General features: G+C 44.9%; 2 protein-coding genes across 2 annotated transcripts in view; one reads left to right on the forward strand and one right to left on the reverse strand.

Moving 5' to 3' along the window:
• STK32A (serine/threonine kinase 32A) overlaps positions 1–20707 on the reverse strand; it is a 123816-nt gene that overhangs the window by 30293 nt on the left and 72816 nt on the right. Inside the window, exons 5-6 of the mRNA XM_045795069.2 lie at positions 8129–8166; positions 559–648 (exon numbers count right to left, since the gene is read on the reverse strand). Of these exons, the coding sequence (XP_045651025.2) occupies positions 559–648; positions 8129–8166 (128 nt within the window). The remainder of the gene's footprint in view (positions 1–558; positions 649–8128; positions 8167–20707) is intronic.
• The window catches only part of PPP2R2B (protein phosphatase 2 regulatory subunit Bbeta), a 633944-nt gene continuing 616034 nt past the window's right edge, over positions 2798–20707 (forward strand). The window contains exon 1 of the mRNA XM_087862155.1: positions 2798–2879. The gene's annotated coding sequence lies outside the window, so the exon portion shown is untranslated. The remainder of the gene's footprint in view (positions 2880–20707) is intronic.

Below are 20707 nucleotides of genomic sequence, written 5' to 3' on the forward strand. Positions count from 1 at the left end.
AGGAGGGGCAGCAAGGGACAAGCAGACTCCACGCTGAGCACAGAGCCCAATGCGGGGCTTGATCCTATGACCCCGAGATCATGACCTGAGCCGAAACCAACTGACAAAGCCACCCAGGTGCCCCTGATTCTATTTTTAAGAACTCCTCTCCCTAGAAGGTAAGCTCCATGAGCAGGAGACCTTGGGTATTTTGCTCACATACGGGGTCACCAGTCCCTGAGACTGTGCCACGCCCACAGAGGCCGTTAGTAGAACTTATTCAATCAACTAGCAGTCTTTGTTAGGAAGTGGGTAGAAGCTGTCCTGCATAACTCATAAAGCAGTGTTTCGAAGCGTCATCAGTGGCCCTCCTGAACCAAGCTCAGATCAGGTGCTCGCTCAGTGGAGCCTCCTGAGACCCACCCCAGACCCGTGAACTCAGAAGCTCCCCGGGGAAAGTCACAGGGGAACTTGGCATTCTGAGCGCAAGAGGCTCCAGATGCCTGGACCTGGAGTAGATGTCTACCGGAATGGAAAAGCCCAGCCTTGCTCTTACACCGCCGCTCGCGAGGCCCGTACCCATGTAAGGCTTGGTGCCAGCCACCGTGGTGAGCCCCGTCTCCCTGGGCAGCATCGCGGCGATGTTGAAGTCCGTGATGTGCACGTGCCCTGGAGAGACAAAAGCACCACACAGAACGTTAAGTCCCGTTCAACTCCGTGGCGCAGCCGTGCTTCTTACGGAGAGCCTCTGGAAGCTGCTTTTGTCAATGCCTGCGTGCCGGTAGCAAGCGCGGTCCAGGCAGCAGCAGCACAATTATTCTGCCCTCAAGACCAGCGTCATCGTCAACCAGCTGAGTCTGCTGGTAAACCTGCAGTTCAATCTCAGAAAGTTTTAAGCTGCCTGGTTAAGAGCTCACACTCTGGTAATTCTGCTTATGATTTTTCGTTGGCAACATTTTAATTTGGTCACACCTGTAAGCATCAAGAGGGAAGCAGCCAGGGGTATTCTATGTATGGAATTTCCAAGCATTTTTCCAAGTGTCTCTTAGGGGATTTTTTTTTTTATGACGTAAATTCTCCTGATTGTTTTTATTTAAAAAGCACACGGCAATCTTTTGACAGTAATAGCGAGGAAACAAGCAAGGGTTTCTGAATCTAGGTTAGGAAATAGGCTCCACTTAGGGGATTTTTTCCCCGAGATAAATATTGCTACACAATTTGCTGACACAAATGTGGATACATGTATTTATTTCTTTGCCAAGCAAGAGTACCTTTTTCCTCCTCGTTTCTCTGAAATATCATGAGTATTTTTTGTCTGACAGTTTAGGTTGTCCTCTACCCACCCCCAACAAAATAATGTATTAGGGGAAGGCAGGGGCAAAAAAGTCAGGTTTTATTTATAAAGAGGCTGTATCATGAGCCCTGGGCAGCGAGCCAAGAGACCTGAGTTCTGCCCTGAACTCTGCCCCTGATATCTCATAGACTTTGAGTCCGTTTTCTATGTTGAACCCAAGTTTCTTTTTGTAAAAAAAAAAAAAAGAAAGAAAGAAAAGAAAAAAGAAAAAGAAAAGAAAAAGAAACGGGCAGACTAGCTCCTCTCTAGGGTCTCTCAGCTCTGACACTCAGGGCATAGAGCGTGGGTCTGACGCCTCAGCTCTGCAAGGAGCGGCCCCTGCCAAGGGTCCTGCATTTCCAGCTTGAAGGAGGAAGAGGGCAGGAGCAGCAGCAGGCAGACTGCCCGTGATGTCAGCTGTTGGCACAAAATTCATACGCTTTCAGAGGCCCTTGAAGTGTTGGCATTTCCATTTCCATGCCCTGTGGTTTTGATGAGACACGGCCGCCCTGGGAGGGGATGTCGTCGTATCCTTCTTCCGTGGCTCACAGTCCACACTCCCCACTCCCCACTCCCCACTGCCGAACCTCTCAGTCTGCTCCCTGATAGCACCCAGTGTGCGCTGAAGACAAACCTCACTGCCTGTATCGCTGGGGTTTTGTTTTGTGCAAAAAAAGTGTTTTGTGTGCTGATGTGACGACATTTTAATAAAGTAAGAGTAGCACTCGTCCGGCTGAAAGTGAAGGTATTCTTGCTCAAATGGTACCAACAGATAATTCTGATAACTCTTCTAATATTGTATAGGCTGCCTCCGTTTTTTCTTTCTTTCTTTCTCCCCCTGAGTCAGCTCAAGGGATTCACGGATACAAATTAGGTCAGCCTAGAGACACTGTAGTTACGAAAGGCTTGTTCTCTGGAGTCAGGCTGCCTGGCTTCAAGTCCAAGTTTGACCACTAACTTTCTGTGTTACCTTAAGGTGACACCTTCTCTGTAAAATTGGGATGGCAACAGGAATTTTCTTATGAGTTTGTTGGGGAGATCAAATAAAATAATACCGTGGAAGAACTTCGCTCAGCATTTGGAAGGAAGAAAGTGTTCGACTGTTGCTCTTTCTCATGATCAGAAGCCCCAGCACCATTTTGCCGAACACACATGCCTGGACTTGACTCTGCTAGCAGTGGGACTGTAGAGAGCCAGACACCCGTGTTAGAAACAACCAGAAACTCCACAGGTGATTCAGATGAGCAGCCTGGCAGGGGACCCTTTACTTTAGTCTGAGCAGACGTCCGGAGCCAACTCAATCCTGAGATTATCCACGCTCTTACAGAAATAAAAGGTCGAGGTTGTTTTCGAGCCCCGTGGTTCTGAGAGCGTGGTCCTCAGACCAGCAGCACCTGGGAACCTGCTAGAAATGCAAACTCCTGAGTACCGCCCCCAGCCTACTGAATTAGAGAATGAGGGTGGGACGCCCGTGTTTAAACAAGACTCCCAGGTGATTCTGACGCTCAGTCAAGTTTGAGAACACTCTTTTACAGTAAGATCTGGCCTGGTAGAAGATCCCGACCCAGTAAGTACTCGTTATGTATCTTATGAATCTGTTGACAGGCTGCTGGATTTTATCTTTCAGTGGTATTTACATGTATGGATGGATTGCCATTTTCAAATGGGTTAGCCGGGCGCAATAGTCCCTGTTTAATAGAAAAGTTGTTTGTGGCTAATTTCACGGAGCTCAGAAGTAGCAGAGCTGGGATTAGAATTGAGAATTTGGTCCGGGACCCCTTGGTTGAGTTATGAATTTCCTCCAAACCTTTTGTGCTTTATCACAAGACCAAAGAGCTGGAGAAACTGAAACAGTCCCTTCCCGGTTGGCTCAGAGTTTGTCTCCCTGCCAGAGGGCACAGTATGGGTGGGGAGAAATTGTTTGAGGGCTAGCCGGGTTCTACTGGAACCTGGGGTCCGGGGCTCTTAGCGAAAGTACACAAGCAGAACTCCGCGGAGCCCGTAGACCCTGGCCCCAAAGCGCAATTCCAGGCCCAGGATGTCCCCATAGCTGGTCATCCCTCTGCCAGGTTCCTCCCAAGCTGTGAAAGTGAACCTAAGTGCTGGCTCACAGGGGGAGGGGCAGTCCCCTGCTGGTTGAGGGACACGGGAATTGCCTTGGGAACGGGGGACCATCAGCCCAGGCCCTTCCGTGGAGTTTCTCAACCTCTTAGACCTGGTCATTCTTCACCGTGGGGCTGTCTTGTGCATGGTAGTAAGTTCAGTAACACCCTAGCCTCTACCCACTAGAGGCCAATAGCACTTCCCGCTCCAGGCTGGAATCCTGACCATGAAAATGTCTCTAGACACTGCCAGATGTCCCCTTTGGGGGCAGGAAGTAGAGCAAAACCACCCCCAGTCAGAACCACTGCCTTCACGTGGGGTTTTCCAGGTACAAGGCTTAGAAGCTCCCGATTTGGTACCTTAGGAAAGCATTTTTGCCTTTCTTTTCACCTCTGTACCTTGAGATACAGAAGCACATTGCAAATCTGAATCGATAGCACTGAGTCATTTAATTCAACTATCATTATTGTCATTACTTCTAGCTCTTTCTCACTATGTCTGCTCTGCCTGACGATCTTTATCGACACAGCACTCCTGGCCACCGTGACCAGTCTGCCGGTGTTGCCCCAGCTTTCAAACATTTCCACCACCCCGAAGTGTTGAGAGGGTGGGTGCCACGTCTTCCGGGATTCTTGTTAAAAATGCATATCCTTAAGTACCATATGGTGACTCACATAACATAATAAATTATTAAAAAATGCATATCCTTAGGCAGTAGCTGAGACTCAGTGAATTTGGTTATTGGGGATAGGGTGCTGCTTTTCTCTCTCTCTTTCTCTCTCTTCATATATTTATTATCTATGTAGCCGCCTAAACCTATAGGTACTAAATAGATACAGGCATTTAGTGATAGATAAATAATTGTTTAAAGATTTATTTATTTATTTTTAGAGAGAGAAAGAGCAAGCACAGAGGGGAAGGGCAGAGGGAGAGTCTCAAGCAGACTCCGTGCTGAGCGCAGAGCCTGACCTGGGGCTGGATCCCATGACCCTGAGATCATGACCTGAGCCAAAACCAAGAGTTGGATGCTTAACCGACTGCGCGACCCAGACACCCTTAGAGAATTTTTTTCTTAAAAGGAGATTCCCACTAGATTTTTAGGCCCATTTTGGGACTCGGCAAGGAAGAAGCTGTTCGGGGAGCACGCGTCGTGCTTCCTCTTACCCCCAGACCGAGTTTTTGCCTTTCTCCGGTCCCTGGGACCAGGGATGATATTAAGGGAACTAAATTATAGATGATGCCATAATTGTCGTTTCCTCAGATACTCCAGGCAGACATTATTGTTCCTCTGGATGCAGTATTTATTTCCTGAATAATTTAAGACACACACAAAAATTCAGACACGATGGAATTGATAGAATTGGATGCGGTACTTTCGTTGGTAGGATATGAAAATATCTATCAGGATGACTGAGGATAAGCCGTCCGAGATCTAACGTCGGCTTGGGCTCTGAACTAGTGAATGAGACATTTGGGGAGAATGGTAGCAGGTATGCCCTAAATCAAAAACATTCTTTTCAGTCCCGTTCTGAATGCTCGTTGACGCGGTGGAAAGATTCTGCGTTTTACAAAGGGCTTCAGCTCCTTTAAATATCAGTCTTTTCTGATGACTACGAACCAATATGAATCAGTAAGAATAAGACAAAGTTCCCGCCTGTCGCCGCGTGGTGCTGAATTAAAATGTAAGCCATTGGTGTGATGCACAGCTCACTTGGAGGAACGGGCGTAGAAGGCATGGCAGACACAGGCAATTATCCTTCCCGGCTGCTAAAATCCCCGTGCAAAAGGCGCGCGTGACGGCCCATCAGGGGTGAAACCCTATAAATGTGGATAGAGAGGACAAATGAGGGTTTCAAATAGGAGCCATGGAAAATCATGCCAGGAGACTCTTGGAAAGGCCCCCATGGATTTGCGGGGCAGCCGAATCTCCCAGGAGCAGCTCTATAGCATGTGCTCAGGGCTGGGGGTTATCAGGAATGGACGCACTTAAGCGTGGTTAACTCTAGTCCCTGAGCAATGCCCGAAAGGCTTAGCTTCTCAGAACTGGCATAAACAGAGCAAATAACCTTAAAAATTATGTTTTTCAGAAAGGGGTCCCCAGGACCGTGTTCAGAGAAAAGCTCTCTATCTTTTTGGTTTGTTTGCTTCGATCCCATTCACAGATCCGTTTCTTTCCAAAACAATGTCTCTCTTATTAACTGTGGTGATTTTCAAGTTGAGTTCAGGATGAGAAAATAATACCAAAAGAGGCCTCTTAATTCATTGTTGAAACCCAAAACCTTAATAGTGAAAGGGTCAGTGTTAATAGTTCACTAGGTAACAGGTGTAGACTGGGACTGTCCCTCTGGCCGACTGGGATGGCTGCTCATACTCCCTGAACAACAGAGCCCCAGCCCTAGCAAGAGTAAAATGCCCCCCAAAGTGGGCTGAGCCCCCTATACCCAGGAGAGAAAAGCAGAACAGACCACTGAAGGCATAGCTGCCTGAGAAAAAGCGCCAAACAAAATGGCTTAAACACAAGACCTACCAAGTAGACACACAGAAGCTTTGGCATATTCCCTCCAGAATCAAAACAATTCTTTAGAAAGACAGGCAAGAGCCCAGCTTTCACTGACTACCTGCTATCGACAGAGACACATAAAACAAGATCTAGAAGCCTTAGCTTCCTTCTTTAAGGGAGAAAGTCACTACTCCTTCGTGAAATTGTACTAATAGTTATCTTCTGAGTGATTTCCTGGGGACGGACACTACAATCAGCACTTTATAGATAGTAGGCTAGTTCATTTCTACAGTGACTCTAAGAATTACTCTTTTGGTTCCTCAAAAAACTGAGATTCAGAGAAAGTTGAGACAGTCTGTGGAAACTCTCAGAGCTAGTGATTAGTGAGGGGGTGAACTGGGTTCGAACTCAGGCAATCGGGCTCCAGAATCCATTCTCTTGACTATAATATCATACAATTATTCTTTCACATGGGGGTTTCTAAGGGCAGGTAAACTTGAAGATTAATTTATTTCTGGACTGTTCTCCTAATCTACAATCACCAAGTTGACAAGAAAATGAGAAGGAGAAAGAAATCGAATGAGAGAGGATCGGATGACTTAATGGTAGAAATAAGATGAAGCCATGTTTGGGGCCCAAGATGAAAGCATTGTTCTCTGAATGGGAGGTAAATCTTGAAAGGTTGTGGACAACAGGACTGTATGTCTCTATCCAGGGCTCCACAAGTGGCAGAGCAATACATCGTACACAAAGGCAACCAGAAAAGGGAGCAGGTGGGGACAGAACCCCAGACTGTGTTCTGCCTGGCCAGCCATGCACCTTCGTGGGTTGGGGTGGGGAGACAGAGAACCTCTTTCTAAATTGTGCAGGGGCAGTCTCTCTGGGTGAGGGGCGGCCCTCCCCATGACTGTGAGGCCCCACAGAGTTTATCCGCACCAGGGTGAGAGAGGCTCCCGCCTCTTCTTGGAGGCATGGAGAGCCGGTGTTCTCATGAAAGTCACCTTCATGCCAAGTCTCACTATTGTTCACATTTTGGAGATTCTGAGAATCTGCTCCTGATTGTCAGAAGCAGTAAAGGGAAGGAAGAAATTAGGCACCGGAAGAAAGTGGAAAAAATCTTTTTAGACAGTCCATAAATAAATAATGACCCTGAGCTTCGAAATTAGAGGTCATACGCAAAAGTGTTTCTTAGCCCTCCGAGAGCAGGTGGGGTCTGGCAAATCAGGTTGAAAGCGCAGTGAGGTAAATAAGTAATGAGCGATGGATGGTACGTGGAGTTGCAGTCCCACTGCACATCCCTTTTGTACAAGTCAAATGAATAAGGAGCCCTGCACACCTAGGACTCCCTCATCCAACAGCTTCCTGAACACGTAAGAAGGATCTCAGTGCCACTGTTAACAGTTATAAGCTGCAGGCTGTGCGTCCGACGGCTCTGCCCTGGTGGACCCGTATATCCGAATGGACATTAAAGGAAACAGTGGGAAGAGATGACACACACTAGTCATTGTTGCTGAAAGTTTGCTCTCAGGATGTCCTTCATCTGTGTTTCTTGGGTTTCCGGCATTCACTGATCACCTTCATGGTGATTGCCAAATTCCCTGTATCACTTTCCCATCCGGATGCCACATGCACTGTGGTCCGCTTTCTCTTTTTCTTTAAACCGATGCACTTTCTTCAACTGAAAAATCTTTGGACGAAAAACTTGGTTTTCTCTTCTGCAAACGTGAAACTAATTTTCCCTCATAAGAAGAAACGCATGAAAGTAGATGCAATGAGATCAAAATGGTGTCACTAATCATTTGGGAGATAGTTTTGCCTGCCACGTGCTCTGAGCTTGAGGCCTTTTCTGCTTTATTAAAAAAGAGATGATTTTTAGAAAGATATTAAGGCAAATTAGCACCAAAAAAAAAAAAACTGTGATGGTTTTCTTGAAAAAATCAGTAGAAGTCTAACAAGTTGAAAAGGGAGTGACGTTTTCATTATGTAAATATAATGTTACTTAAGGGTGTCCTAGGGTACCGCGCCACGCTACAATAATGGAGTTCACCCAGCTTGTCCCTCCCGCCCATCAAATCAAGTTTGTGCATAGAACTCAACTGAATGAACCAGGGCGTTTTCCGTGCGTAATCCTCCTTTGCCCGGGTAATCATTTTTGTCGCACATGCTTTTTCTATGTGCAAGCCATGTTGATTGCAAACAAATCATTTACTTACCATGTTCATCCAGCAAAATATTGTCAGGCTTCATATCCCTAGGGGAGTAAAAGGAAAAGAGAAAGTTGCTCATAATCAGACAAACAAATCAACCAGAACTAAAGCGTAAAAGCGAAAACGCACAGGAGTTCCAAGGAGGGAACAGCTAGCCTGTCTTCCTTCCCACTCTCATCCGTTGCCCGTGGTGAATCTCCGACAAGCTTACCATGAAGACCCCCAAGTTCTAGATCAGAAAACGGGGGCTTCAAGAGGTTAAGCAACTTAAGGTCACAGAGTTGGGAAGAACTGGGCTTTGAGCTTGAGCCTCTCTCATTCGAAAGCTGACATTCTTAAATTCGTAAGCAGCATATGACTTGTAAACGCGCAAGTTTAGCTCCTGGGTCACAGAGGGAATTAAATGGCCGTAAGGTAGTAGTACTTATTATCATTTTCGCTGTGTCACTAGACTGAACATCAAGACGCTACAAAACCAGGGGAAAATGATACATAATGTGGTTATATTTTAAAGTTGCCGAAATTAGAATCTTTTTAAGGATGATTCTCTTATGCCTCTAGTTACTTAATAACTATTACAGCTGGGGTAGTTAAAGGAGTGGGACTCGTCTTGCAGACACTAGTGAGATCCTTAAATCCATGCGAGAGAACAAAACTCACCTTCTTCCAGTGAAGGGAGTAGTTTGATGGTAAATACCTAGGGGAGTGGCCCGCAGGGTTTTCAGAGTCCTCGTGACGTGAGAACCAGCATGAGCCGCGCTCCTCGAGCAGAGAACAGCGCTGTTGTTTGTAAGCGCCCCAGCTCTTGCATTCTCCGTGTTTTACTGCCCTTCCCTAATGCACCATTAAAGCCCTTCAACCTAAATTCACAAAAGCCATTAGAGATGAAATTCTGCAATAGGTTTTGGGGACGCATTTTCAGTCTAGTCAAGTGGCTTTTATGTCACCAGAATAAGGTGACCTTAGTCTTTGACAGACCGAGCATGTCAGGGTCCTCTTTTCTTGAAACTATGAATGAATACCAAGCCCCTTACCTACAAGCAGAACCAAGCTTATGCCACACCAGCATGCAGGTGCATGGATAGTCTCACAAACTTGGAATATTTTCTTATTTCGCGTGTGAGGTTCCTAACATGAATTCTGGCTTTGTAAGTGATCATCTGTATCTGTGGCACATTCTTCTCTGGTGCGGGGTACAACGGGCTAAAAAGATAGAGGGTCAGAGGGTTTCCAACTGCCTGTTTCTATGGCTAAACTCTCTCTGTGTTGCAAATCACCCCGAACCCTTTGATGGATGCCATTGTTTCCAGAATTATGCATTCCAACTCACTCATATGAAATAAAGTCCCTTTCATAATCTGGCTCCTGTGCTCCAGCCACACAGAAGCAGGTGGCATCCCTACATGCTCCCTACGTCCCCTCACCTTCTGCTGTCTCTTTGCCTGAATCAGAGCTCTCTCACCACGGGCTCAGCAAAAGCCGATTCAGCCCTCGACTCAAAGCTCCAGTGCCACTTCCTGCAGGAAGCCTTCTCTGAATTTCCATTTCTGAGTCATTGCCCCTCCTAGGTGCTCGGCGAGGTATACTTCTTCCATCATAACATTTATCATGCTTATATTTATTCTTCTCCACCTGGATCGTGAAGTCCCAATGTCAGGGATGGTTTCTACGTTAACGTCCTATTCCATTACATAGGCTCACAGTGCTCGGTAGGCCGTAAATGAATGACAAGATGACACCAGGAGAATTTCTAGTGCTTCGAGAAGGTGAATCCTAACAGTACATACCAGCGCACTCATGGTGTGCCATCAAATACTGGGCAATTCAAAGCTCAAGGTAAACCGGGTGTCAGGCTCTTGCTACTTCTTTCAGACCGGCCCCAGTGAGCATCCGCAAAAAGGAGGCCCCATGGAGCTCGGCCGGGAGGGAAGACACTTGGATATGGCAAGATTAACACTGTGATTTCTTTGCCTTGAATTCTGGAGGGCTTGGTGAGAAAAATGACTTGCTGTGGGTTTGACTCTTTGGGAACTTTCTATGAAATCCTAGAGCATCATTTTTCTTAAGTATCAGATCAAAGCCACATCTCATTATATCCACTACCTTTCCCAGAATCTGCCCTGAAGTTTAAAGAATAATACAGAGATCAGAGAGGTACCATTAGCTCATGTGATGTTCTTACTTCAATCTCAGACACGTTTATTCATCGAGTACTTACTACTTTGATAAGGCACTGTGCTAGAATATAGGAAATTAAAGACAAACGAGATCTAGTTCTCTCTGGGATGGAGAGGGTAAGAAAGGTTCATAAGGAACCAAGCTGAAAGGTTTACCGTGGTAAAGGGGTATATTTACTACTAAATTCGGAGAAGGAATAGGAGGAAAATATAAGACAAATGTTTAAAAAGTGGACTTTTAACATAAAAATTAAGTGTAAAAACACAGATTCTGATACATAGCTTCCCCAAAATGTGGCGAGTAACTTCTAAGTCACTACAGGGTAAACTGCAGCATGCTAACATTGTTATGGAAGGGCGTGAAAATAAACCCCTTGTACTATATTAAAATTCCTGGTAGAACAAGTTGACATTTACTAGTTTTGAAATTTAGCACTACTTCCTTATCTCTTTAGCCTGGTTAAATAATACTAAGTATGAGAGAACTTATTCTAAGCTGTTTCTTCCAATTAAGGTGACCTATACTATGGTTTAACTCGGTGGTTACGTTTGGAATCACCTGAGGGGGCTGTAAACAACCTGGGTTCTCTGACCTAGTTCAGTCCTGGGGCAATTGGACTCTCTGTGGCCAGGCCAAGGTGTCTGTCCAAAAACAAGCAGAAACTTCTAGGACCTTCTGATGTACAGTCATCTTCAGAAATACTATCCAGGCATTGTCCACAGCCAAAGATGTCAATCTGATTTTAAACTATGAAACTCTTAAAAGCTTATCTATGAATGAAAAGGCATTGGCAAAGCACAACACTTAGCATTTTTGACAAAATTCTTTGGTTAAGATATATATAGAGGACTCTTACAACTTCTATGTCATCAGCGGATCACGAATGAGTTCCCTCTCTCTCTCGTTATTCATCATTCTTGATGATGACAAGTCTTTGCGGACATTCCATCGAATCCCTTAGCACTCACTGGCCCAAATTACCTACAGTTATCTTTCCGTTTATGGACCTCAGTTGTTTCCTGACTCCTATGTCCTAACTGTTCCTTTGCTGTTACAACAGCCCTCCCCCTGACCAACTTCACCTTCTATCCAATCCGCTTCCCAAGCTGGCACATGCAGCCCCACAAAGCCACCAATTATTGACTCTGTCACTTTGCATTTACGCATCACAACTCTCACTCATATCCTCAGTCCCCTTCCACAGCCATTGTTAACCTCCCTTGTACAAATCTTTAATTCTCTTACCCCCGGCAATGGTACTCACCTATTAAAACCCCCATATTGGTTAAACCCAACTCCCCAATTCTTCTCACCTACAGCCATGCCCCTAAGCTTTTCTAGAAAGATCATAGTAGTATTGACTTCTCATTTAAATTAATGGCCACACATCTCAAGCCAGCAGCAGTGTGCCAAGCCACAGAGAGATACCTTCTCCAAGAGGAGCACTGCACACTTTCCCATTGCCTTCAGGTCTCTTCCATGTTCCCTCCCACTTTCTCTCAGTTGATGACCGAACCTCCTTACTTCACGAAGACAAGAGAACTATCTACCACTAAGTCTACCAACCGCCCTATTTCTACAGCCATACCCACGGTCTTGCCTCCAGTTATACTAGATGAAATGTCCCTGTGCCTACCCCAGACAGCTCTTCCCCTGGGGCTCTGGATCTCATCTCCTCTCACCTTCTCACAGATTTCTCTCAGCTACGTATTCCTTCCTTCTCCTACACCTTCCCTTTCTATCTCTCTTGTATGAAGTATGTTATGATTGAGTCTCTTGGAAATACCTTCCTCGATGCATAGCGATCTCCACTTATCGTCCCATTTTACTATTTTCCTTTGCAATAACAACTCTGGATTGAATGGTTAATAGGTGAGAAACTAGAAACAGCATCTCCATTCTCCTCCTCAGCTGTTCTAACCAGGCTTCCATCCCCTCTACTTCCGGAAATTGCCCCAGTCAAGTACATGGATGACCTCCAGCTTGCCGAATCCACTGGCTGCACTTTTATTTATCAAATTGACTTCTCTGTGGGTTGATCATTCCTTCCCTTCTGATGTCTTTATTCTTGTGGCTTGCAAAAAGCCCCTTTCTCCTGGCTTTCCTCCTGCCACAGTGGTTCCTCCTCAGTCTTGTCTGCTGGTATCTTCTTGGTGCAACATCTAAATGCTGAGATTCCCCAGAGCTCAGTTGTATATACAGCTACTCTCCACTTCAGTTATTTCATTTAGTCCTGCGATTTTAAATATTATATATATTTTATAAATATAGATAAAAATATATATACGTATGTATGTATATAAAACCTCTATCCCTGACCCTGGATTTCTAGATTAATAACATAACAAACTTCTTGCTTGATGTTTCTGTGTGTCTAACAGCCATAGGGATAAATGTAATATGTTCTAAAGAGAACCTTTACATTTATCCACATCCCACACGAACACCCAAACCCCTTTATTCCAGAATTCCTTAGCCCAACACATGGCCCCATAATTCTCCCATTATAAAAATGAAAATCTTGAGATCATTTGAGGGGGGGGAGTGAGGGAGTGCGCACACAAGCAGGGGGAGAGGAAGAGAGAGAATCTTAAGCAGGCTCCACACCCAATGTGGAGCCTGACACAGGGGTCGATCTCATGACCCTGAGATCATGACCTGAGACAAAATCAAGGGTCAGACGCTTAACTGACTAAGCCACCCACGTGCCCCATCTTGAGATCATCCTTAATTCTGTTTTCTTTAACTCATAACACCAGTCCTTCAACAACTCTTGATAACTTTACCTCTGAAGTAAAATTATTGAAAACAATATGGCAGTTCCTCAAAAAATTAAACATGGAAATTAACATATGATCCCACAATTCTATTTCTGTGGGTCTACACCCAAAAGAATTGAAAAGCAGGTGCTTGAACAGATAATTGTATATCCATGTTCGTAGCAGCACTATTCGCAGTAGTCAAGAAGTAGAAACAAACTGGGGCTCCTGGGTGGCACAGCGGTTAATCGTCTGCCTTTGGCTCAGGGCGTGATCCCGGCATTACGGGATCGAGTCCCACATCAGGCTCTTCCGCTATGAGCCTGCTTCTTCCTCTCCCACTCCCCCTGCTTGTGTTCCCTCTCTCGCTGGCTGTCTCTCTCTGTTGAATAAATAAATAAAATCTTAAAAAAAAAAAAGAAGTAGAAACAAACCAAATATCCATCAGTGGCGGGAGGATAAAAAAATGTGGTGTAGATGGACAGTGGAATCCAGCTTTAAAAAGGAATGGAAATCTGATGCAGGCTACAACATGGATGAACCGTGGAGACATTATACTGAGTGAAACATGCCAGACACAGAGGGACAAACATGGTATGATCCCACTTACATGAGGTACTTAGAATAGTCACGTTCACAGAGACAGAACATAGAATAGTGGTTACCAAGGGCTGGGTGAGGAGGGAATGGTAATCGATGTTTAATGGGTATAGAGTTTCAGTTTGAGAAGATGGGAACATTCTGAAGGTGAACGATGGTGAAGGGTACACACAACTTTATCACTTGAAAATGGTTAAAATGATAGATTTTATTTTATATATATATTGCTGCAATAAACATAAACATAATCACCATTTCCGCTGCTACCATTGCTTCTCTCAGTTGAAGTACTGCAGTAGTACCTTCTTGCTTCTCCTAGGGCCCCTGACGACTGACCACATGGCACCCAGGGACGTGGGGTTCATTACACACGTCTTCCCAGTGTAACGTCCTCTGGCTCCCAACCCACATGGAATACAAAATCAGCCATTCACCCTGTATGTCCTGCAGCCCCGCACAGCCCTGAGCGCCACGTACTAGCGTCCGCTCCCTGCCACACGCCAGGCCCCAGCCGCACTGGGCCGCCTTAGCTCGCCTGCAGACGGCCCCCTCCGCCCGCAGCGCTCTCCTCCTAGACCTTCACTTGCTCGCTGCTTCCTGTCCTTTCAGGTCTCTGCGAAAACAGCATCTCCCCCAAGCTCTTTCCTGAGCGCCCGACCTAGCGTAGCCTCCCCCACCATGCTTACCTCTTGCCTCCATCTTATGCCCAGTGAATCAACTTAACACTGTTTTCTTATGTATTTATGATTTTTCTACCCCCCACTGGAATGCAAGTTCTCAGAGAAAGGACATCTTTTCTGTAGTGTTCACTGTTATAGCTCCCAGGCTCGTAGAAGTGCCCAGAACGAAGAAAAGGTTTACGTAAATATTTGTCATAAAAAACGAGTGAATCTGGTCCCTTGGCTTCTCAGACTTCTGGAATAATAAGCCATGTATTTCTTTTCTCCTTAAGAAGAGAGAGAGAAAAAAAAACAAAGCAAAAAAGCCCTCTCTCTATCCCCGATACACTGTATTTACTGTTGGTCAACGAAAACATCAGTCATTTCTATTAAGTTTGAGTGTATATTAGAGTAAGGGTAAGAAAGAAGTGATTTCTGCATAATTAGAGTCTGAGATTTCACGGAGGGCTACAGAATTTTGGGGGTGGTGAATTGCAGTTCTAAGGACACACACTCTGTAGAGATTCTTTATTCCGTCTTGATTTGATGAAACAGAAGAGGCTGGGTCGGCTGCCGGCTCCTGAGCGACTATGAATAGGCCGCGGAGATACAGTGCTCCCCGCGGCGGGTCCGAGGCCCAGCTGATACATCAGCTCTTCCCACTTGAATGACTTTACACGACAGTAGCAGAACTTAATAGGCTAATTACATCCCTTCACTGCACCTACCCAGGAATCAAGTTGTTCACCCTGCAATCCGATATGGGGTGTTGTGAGACCAGGGAACAGGCAAATCCGTGTCCAAGCCACAATCAAGCCGGTCAGTGTCCAGGGCTTTCTGACAGGCCTCCCGTTGGGGTTTAATTCTCTGTTACATAACGTACTCTGGGCCCTCCTCAAGCTCTTGAGCAGGGAAAAATACACATACGATTCTATAATATATTATTTAAGATGTCACACAAAGGCTATTGGGCACATAAACAGATGTATGTTAAGAAAAAAAAAGTGAGGAGGGGATGGCAGGGTGGCAGGGGTAACTAAGCAGGAATGCGTGGTTTGGAACAGGAGGCGGCAGTGGAGCGCCAGGTACGTTATGGACCAGGTACAGCCTCTGTCTCTTTTCTACTAACTGGCTGATTTTTTTTTAATCTAAATTTCATTTTTAAAAAAATTGAGATATAATTGGCATTCAACATTATAATTTTTTCCGGTATAGGACATAGTGATTCGATACGTATATATATTGTGAAACGATCACTACAGTGAGTTTGGTTAGTATCCATCACCACGCAGCGTTACGGTGGTTTTTTTTGTCTTTTGTTTTTTACTGTGGTGAGAATTTTTAAGATTTACTCTGTTAGCAGCTTTCTGCCTGCTCATTTTTGTTGTTGTTGTTCAGCTCCAGCATTTCCCACAGTTTGTTCAAGGGAATAGGAGTTACAAATATATTCTGTAATAATGTAATATGGAGCACATATTGCATATATAGTATATATATGTAGCTCTGCTTCTCATTTGTCATCCCGCTACGTAGATCCAGTGCCTTTATATATTAATCAGGTGTTGAGGGCAGTGATTTTACTATCCTTGCATCCATGAAAATGTTACACAGTATCCCGTTTTGAATTTGTGTTTCTTTTCCCAAAGTATCACTGAAGACACCAGCACGCTCCCCATGCCTTCCTTCTCTCAGATGTCTTCTCCCATGGCTTCTGGATTTCCCCTCCATTGTCCGTAATAATTTAGCTTACATGTCAAAACACAAGCTAGAGCATTAGAGCCCCATCTCAGCATCTCACTCTCCTCCAATCCCCACCACCCAAGCAACATACGAAGAGATTCACCCAACCAAGATAGGTTTCTTCGATAAAGGGGAAGGGTGGTAGGGACCAGATGTCGATGACCTTTTGGTGAAAAAAGAGGATAATTCTTCAGTAGAGAGCTCTTGAGGGAGTTACAAACAAGCTCTTAACTCAGGATCTGAGAAGCAACTTCTGGATAGTCAGATACTTCCAAAGTCGGCGTGAACTATCATGAGATCTTAAAATGTGACGTGGATGCTGTCACTGAGGCTGGATAAGCAATTTGACACCAATACAGCAGGTGGGCCGTGCAACACAGGAACGCTAGCCTGCTCAGATGACCCTTCACGACACTTTGAGCCCGACTCTCTGTGAGCCACCCAAGGCTTCTCACAGAGGCTCCCTAAAAGTCACCCCCCTTCATGGATTTATCACATAGATGCCAAAGGAAAACAGTACTATCCACATTTGCCAAAAAATAAAAATTAAATAAATAAATAAATAAAATACATTTTAAAAAAAAGGAGACTTAAGGGCCCTGGCTTGCCTACAGTCTCATGGCTCATAAATGGCAGAGATGGAATTTAAATGTCATGGTCTTTCCACTGTTGCTCACTTGGTTATATTTGGCAAGTAGGTTCCAAGCATGGGGCCAATTCTTTAGTCAGCAGTGTCTGCCATGTTGAAATGGAGGGTGTTCAGGTTCAAGAGAAAAGAGTGCCAACCTTGATCAGCAAATCCTGACATAGACACGGGAAGAGGGGTTTGAGGATTGTGAGGTGAAATCTCCGTTTACATCTCAAATGTTTATATTGTAGTTTTCCTAAGGAGAGAGGAGAATATCTTCACATACCTGGCGGTCTGGGATGTGGCTCACATTAGGCTGCAGCAAAGTTTAATTTTTTTCGTATAGTTGAAAATCATGTATATTTTCCACCCTACTCGATCATATGGCCATGTCTCTTTTAATGTAAAAGTGAAGTTCCCGGTGTCTTACCGTGGAGTAAGTCTGTTGTTCTAGGAAGGTGAAGCATGCTCACTCTGATGGTACAGACCCAGTAGCACAGACACGCCGCTGAGAAGCGTGGTTATATACCACCATCCCACTCACTTGAGATTTTCAGCCAACTTGCAGTCTTCGGAGGCAGAATGTTTGCTGACAAGGCTTCCTGCTTTGCTGTTTAGCATTAGTCGATGCTCATTCACTGTCATTATTTCCTTTAATTTGGAATCTCACAGATAGAAACCTAGGTCACATTTACCTGCTCTGTAACCAGGGAAGAAAGAACACAGCATTAGGGACCTGAACTAAATCCCCTAGCCACGGACACTAGCCTGAACTCGGATCTCCTGGATTTTTCCCTCAACCCAAAGAGATTTTAGGGATAGAAATGTACTAGTTAGAGGAAGGGAAAGAGTCTACATAGTAAGAGAGACTGAAAGTTGGTCATCTATTGATGGTAACAAATTAACTGTCATGAGAGGGTTGTTTTTTTTTTTAAATAATCAAATAGAGGAGAAGAGTATTCAATTTGAGGCAAAAAGCAATTTGTTCCATTTCAGCTCCAGAACTGAAAATACCCTCTCTTGCCAGGGTCATACACGACCCGGCTGGAATTCAGTCCCAGCTCACCGGGTACAGCCTCCCTTTTCCTCGCTGCCACACTGCCTGCTTAAAGGAGATCATGAAATTTGTCCCACCTTCTTCCTCGGTGATAGAACCCCAATTAGGCAGCAGTACCCCCAGTCCCAGGTTGAGGGATGATTGGCATACATCAGTCATGAGAATCTGGTTTTCCTTATCACAGCCTCCTTGAACGTGGGGACGAGCCAGAATGGCCAACGAGCGCTAAGGGGGATTCTACTGTAAGGGCCTTCAGAAAAACTTTTGCTTCCCCAGTAAAAGATTATAAATAGCCTTCTGAGACTGAGACCCCTGATTCTGTATCTCGAGGACATAACAGTATCTATAGGGTTGCCGTGAAGGTTTAGTGAGACGAGGCAGACAAAACTCTGAGTCCGGTAGTCTGTATACAGTGGTTGTTCCCCTATCAGGAAACATTGAACAAATGATTAGGAAGTATCCAGTGGTAGGAAGGGCTAGATGGTGAGAAACTGATGTTACCCTGAGGGTATTAAGGATGAATAGTTGTTTTCAACTATCATCGCACCATTGTGATGTACTAATGATGGTAGATTTCATTTAACCAACGTGCCAGAAACCATGATAAGCCTTCAAGTGCTGTATTCTACATTATTCTCAAACAGCCTTATCAAGTCGGTCCAATGATTCTCCCTATTTCATAGATGGGGCCCCCAGAGGCCCAGAGAGCTGATGGAGCCATCCTATCGTCACCCACTATTATGAGAAGTCAGGACTCCTCGTCAGGTTTACCTGACACCAGAAGGGACACTCACAATACTTCACAAGGAACAAACACTGGCCAGTCAGCACAGGGCACTGACCAGTAACAATCCTGGAGCCACTGAAAAATGACCAGTATGCCAGTACCTGTGGGGGACGCCTAAGCGAAGCCAGGTCTGATGTAAGGCTCCCCCAGGCAGCAGCAGAACCAACCACGAGCCTTCCTTTGAGTCAGTAGGAGGAAGAACTTTCTGAGAATCAGGTGTGTCTGAACATGAAATGAACTACTTTATGTGGCAGTGAGTGTCCCATCTCTGAGTACTGAAAGGCCAGGAAGATAGTTTCTTGTTGTGGAGGTTGGGGAAGGAATTCTGTCTTTAGAGGGAGGTAGGACTTGATTTCTAAGCTAACCGTCACCTCTAATATCCTACGGCTTGGGAATAGCCTTAGTTGTTTGACATCGCTCTGGAAAATGGCAATATGGCTTCCCTTCATTAGCCATCTCTGTTTTCCGAAGCACTGTAACAGGAGATTTCATATTTTTTTGACTGTATTACCTGTGACATTATTAAATCCATTTTACAAATTAGAAAAACAAATCTTGGAAAAAGTATGCCCATCCATTATCTGCAGAGTGAGCCCCTTTAACCCCTCAAGTGCAGGCTCGGTCTTACCCTGATATCTAGAGTAGCAAGTGTACCCCATTCTCTACCATTTCCAGCCTTATTTTCGTCCACTTACTGTGAATGCTCTATTCTTACCTCCAAAGTGATAACAAATTCAAATATGTCCCCTTTACTGGACTGGCTTCGTATCTCAAATGGGAGGTGAGGTTGAGCTCAAAGATTTGCTTGAACATGGTAAGCTGATCTGGCCTCGGCTCCCCTCTCTTGGCTTGAACCACTCTCCCCCTTTCTCACACGTTCTGACTGCAAAGACCACTGTTCTGCTCCAGGACAGAACAGACTTCCACCTTAGAACTGCTTGACGGCAAGTCTGGCTTCAGATGCCACCTACCAGCTCGGGCTTCTCTGAGCCCCACGCTAATGCGGCAGGTAGCCTTCCCCCCAAATGCGTCCTCGCTGAGATCCCTGCTTATCACCCGCGAAGCACTGAAGGCAATCAGTCACGAGCACAGTCATTTACATATCTGGTTCCTCGTTCCTTGTCTATCTTTTCCACTAAACCGTGAGATCTACGAGGACAAAAAATACGTTTTTATTCTTCAAAGCTCTATTCAAGAACTATGTGCCCAGCGCACAAACAAGTGACTCACCTGAAAGAAGGGAGCTTACGCTTTGTACCGAAATAGGTGTGTGTAGGCAAAGTAAAATTTAATTTGGACCAAGTCGCAGGTTGCATATTAATGGAACTCTGAACCTTATAGAAATTATTAAAAGCGCAGGGCAGGCTAATTAAATGTTAACCTGTAAACAAGCCGTTCTCTGCCTTTTTCACATGGGCTTTCACAAATGGATGGTCTCGGGCGAGAAGCACAGTCACAAAGCTCCTTTCGAAACTGCCCGACGCCTCATACAAAGAGGGCAGATTCTCCTGTGTTCGGACGCGTTGTTCATGCTCATTCATTATTCGGTAGCTCGGGAGCAGGTGCTGGGTAGAACTTACCAACCTAATACCCTCATTACTGCACTGCCGTTTTGTTTTGAGGCTCAAGTGGCCCTTCTGTTGTGGGAGATAGAAAAAGAGAACATTTGCAAGGCTCGTGATCTCCTGAAGAGAAGATTGACCAGAACAAGAAGAAAGGGTGTTTTCGTAACCCCTCCACTGAAAACGGTGGCCTGAAACCAAATTCTGGACCCCACTGCAACAACAAATATTATCAACATACTGAAAAGAAGAAAGCCGACATCCAGTGGAACGTATGCAGCACAAGTAATCAGTTACTCTATCATTTTTTCGACCCGTAATTTTCTCATACTGGACACGCTGCTTTGGTAAATTGAAAAAGATTGAACTTCCCTGATAGATGCTTAAAAGCAAAACAAAAACACCTTGGACCAGAGAAATGGTATAAAAAAGCCACAGAGATTTGAAATATCTTGCCAAATCTGAAACACAAAGGCAGTCTTTGGACAGCATAAAATAGTTTACCATATACTAAAGCCAATATATTTGACTTATTGAATATTCTCTTGGGTTACCCTAACTTTACAGACAATTTTAACAAGGTTGTTGTTTTTTTTTTTGTTTTTTTTTTTTAAT

The sequence above is a fragment of the Ursus americanus genome, chromosome 5 (assembly GCF_024610735.1).
Source record: "Ursus americanus isolate L20-20 chromosome 5, mUrsAme1.1.p, whole genome shotgun sequence".
Taxonomy (NCBI): domain Eukaryota; kingdom Metazoa; phylum Chordata; class Mammalia; order Carnivora; family Ursidae; genus Ursus; species Ursus americanus.